At 45.9% G+C, this 2284-nt stretch overlaps 1 protein-coding gene across 7 annotated transcripts in view; it reads left to right on the top strand.

The window, feature by feature from the left end:
* The first annotated feature begins 590 nt into the window (after positions 1 to 590).
* The window catches only part of celf4 (CUGBP, Elav-like family member 4), a 102357-nt gene continuing 100663 nt past the window's right edge, over positions 591 to 2284 (top strand). For all 7 annotated transcript variants that reach the window (XM_017422797.2, XM_017422802.2, XM_017422799.2 and 4 more), the window contains exon 1: positions 591 to 1244. In XM_017422797.2, the coding sequence (XP_017278286.1) occupies positions 971 to 1244 (274 nt within the window). In that variant the 5' untranslated portion in view covers positions 591 to 970. The remainder of the gene's footprint in view (positions 1245 to 2284) is intronic.

The following is a 2284-nucleotide window of genomic DNA, read 5'->3' on the forward strand; positions in this document are numbered from 1 at the left end:
TCTCTGCTGCAGGAATCATAGCAAATATGATTCAAACGGAACCTCGAGACATTTTTACAAACATATCCTACCTATCTGGTTGTTTTATGTGTATATTAGATGTAAACAGGCCAGGGAAACATGATAGGACTCTGAGCAGAGAGGAAGCTCGAGTCCATCTTTTCGTGTACATGCAGTTGTTTCGCTCTGAGTTGGAGCACAAAGGACCGTATTCTCTATATCTCTCTATTTATAGACCCTCTCCCCTTGATGGACTGTACCACCTCACCTTTCTATGGGAAAGAAAGGGGGGATTGAAAAAAGTCTAGTGGATTTAAAGCGCTCCTCTTCATCGGAGCCACCCCCGCAGCTCTGGTGAGATTTGAACCGATCCTGTCCGTTTAAACCGAGAAGACACCCATACCGAGTCCTCAATGCAAAAAAATAAAAGGGGTGCCAAGAAGCAGGGACGGAGGAACGTGGGTGTAAATAGACAGTGAACGCTGTTGCTCTCTCTCTCTCTCTCTCTCTCTCTCTCTCTCTCTCTCTCTCTCTCTCTCTCTCTCTCTCTCTCTCTCTCTCTCTCTCTCTCTCTCTCTCTCTCTCTCTCTCTCTCTCTCTCTCTCTTTCTTTCTTTTCTCCCTCCCTCCACCTTTCTCCTTCCCTCTCTTTCTGTCTCTCTTTTATGAAATCAATGAACGAGTTATTGGGGAGGACATAAATATAAGGAATCAAAGCCTCCATCGGGACCAGCGCCTTTTTTTGATATGTGTCTTTGCCAAACGCTACATGTGTTTACCAATCAGTGTAAATACTGGCTCTGATAGGACGAGAGAGGAGCATCTTTGGCAAGGCTTGGTGGTCTCGGAGCCAAATTTCCATCCTTTTTTTTCTTTTCTTTTCTTTTCTTTTTTTTTTTTTCAAAACGGTTCTCCATCATCTGCTGCCGCCTTCTCCATCCCAACTCAGTGGCAGGCAGCTCCGAAGAAAGATGGCAACTTTAACCAACGGGCAGGTGGACGGCACCGTGCACGGTGTCGGTGTCGTGTCCGTCAGCACGAACGGGCTCGTGAACGGATTAAGCCACGGCAGTCCGGCGGGATGTCCGGCCACCATACCCATGAAGGACCACGATGCCATCAAGCTCTTCATCGGCCAGATCCCGCGCAACCTGGACGAGAAGGACCTCCGGCCCCTGTTCGAGGAGTTCGGCAAGATCTACGAGCTCACCGTGCTCAAAGACCGCTTCACTGGCATGCACAAAGGTGGGCATAATCCCCTTCCTCCTCCTCCTCCTCCTCCTCTCTGTGAACTATGGCTCCACTTTATTTCTCTCCCAAAATGATACATTTTGCAGGAACTGATGGGGTACACTGATGGCAAACTGAGACTTTTTTGTTATTATTATTATTATTATTATTATTATTGCAGGCAGTTTTTTTACAGCAGAATAAGAATATTTTTTATTTTAATTTTTAGACTTGTCACCGGCGCTCAAATGCGTCTTACTGAGCAAAGAGTCACGACTGAATGTATTAGCGGGGATGCTGTGTTTGATTAGCAGCAGCAGCACAGATAACACTCTCTGCTGCCTGTTACACGCTCGGTGTGTGTGAGGGAGTGTGTGTGTGTGTGTGTGTGTGTGTGTGTGTGTGTGTGTGTGTGTGTGTGTGTGTGTGTGTGTGAAGAGAGGGAGTAGGGGGTGCACGTGCGTACGAACGTGCAACAGCAGCTGGAGTATTTGGGCCTGTGTGGACAAACTGTACTTGTAATTTTTAGGATTTTTCGCCTGCTAAAGACAGTAATTCATCCTCTATGAATTATTACGTTTCTGCAATTTTTATGGGAAACTTTCTGTTCATTCAGAAGCTTTTCCACTCTAGTTTCATATAACTTTTCCTGCTGCTCAAATAAAAATCCCTTTGTTAAGCTATTGGTAGCAGTAAATTGACATACACCTTTGTTGTGGCCTTATGGGACCAGCCTACAACAAAGGATGATGCTTATTTTTGTACTCTTAAACAATGGGTTTTTCAGTCCAAATAACTGATCGGCTCCATTGGCAGCACATATTCCAGGTCAGCAAAGAACATTTAGAATAAATTCATTTGGACCCCCCGGATAAGCCCGTTTTGCCCCATGTAAACATTGTGTGACAACCACCATGTGTTAGGAAATGATTATGAAATGCAAACAATTTCAGAGGGCAGAGACTGACTGCAGGCATGGAAAGGAACCAAAGAGGCGTGTGAACGAAGTGTATAGTGTGCGAGTGTGTGTGTGTGTGGGTGGGGGGGGGGGGGGG

Source organism: Kryptolebias marmoratus, linkage group LG4 (genome assembly GCF_001649575.2).
Source record: "Kryptolebias marmoratus isolate JLee-2015 linkage group LG4, ASM164957v2, whole genome shotgun sequence".
Taxonomy (NCBI): domain Eukaryota; kingdom Metazoa; phylum Chordata; class Actinopteri; order Cyprinodontiformes; family Rivulidae; genus Kryptolebias; species Kryptolebias marmoratus.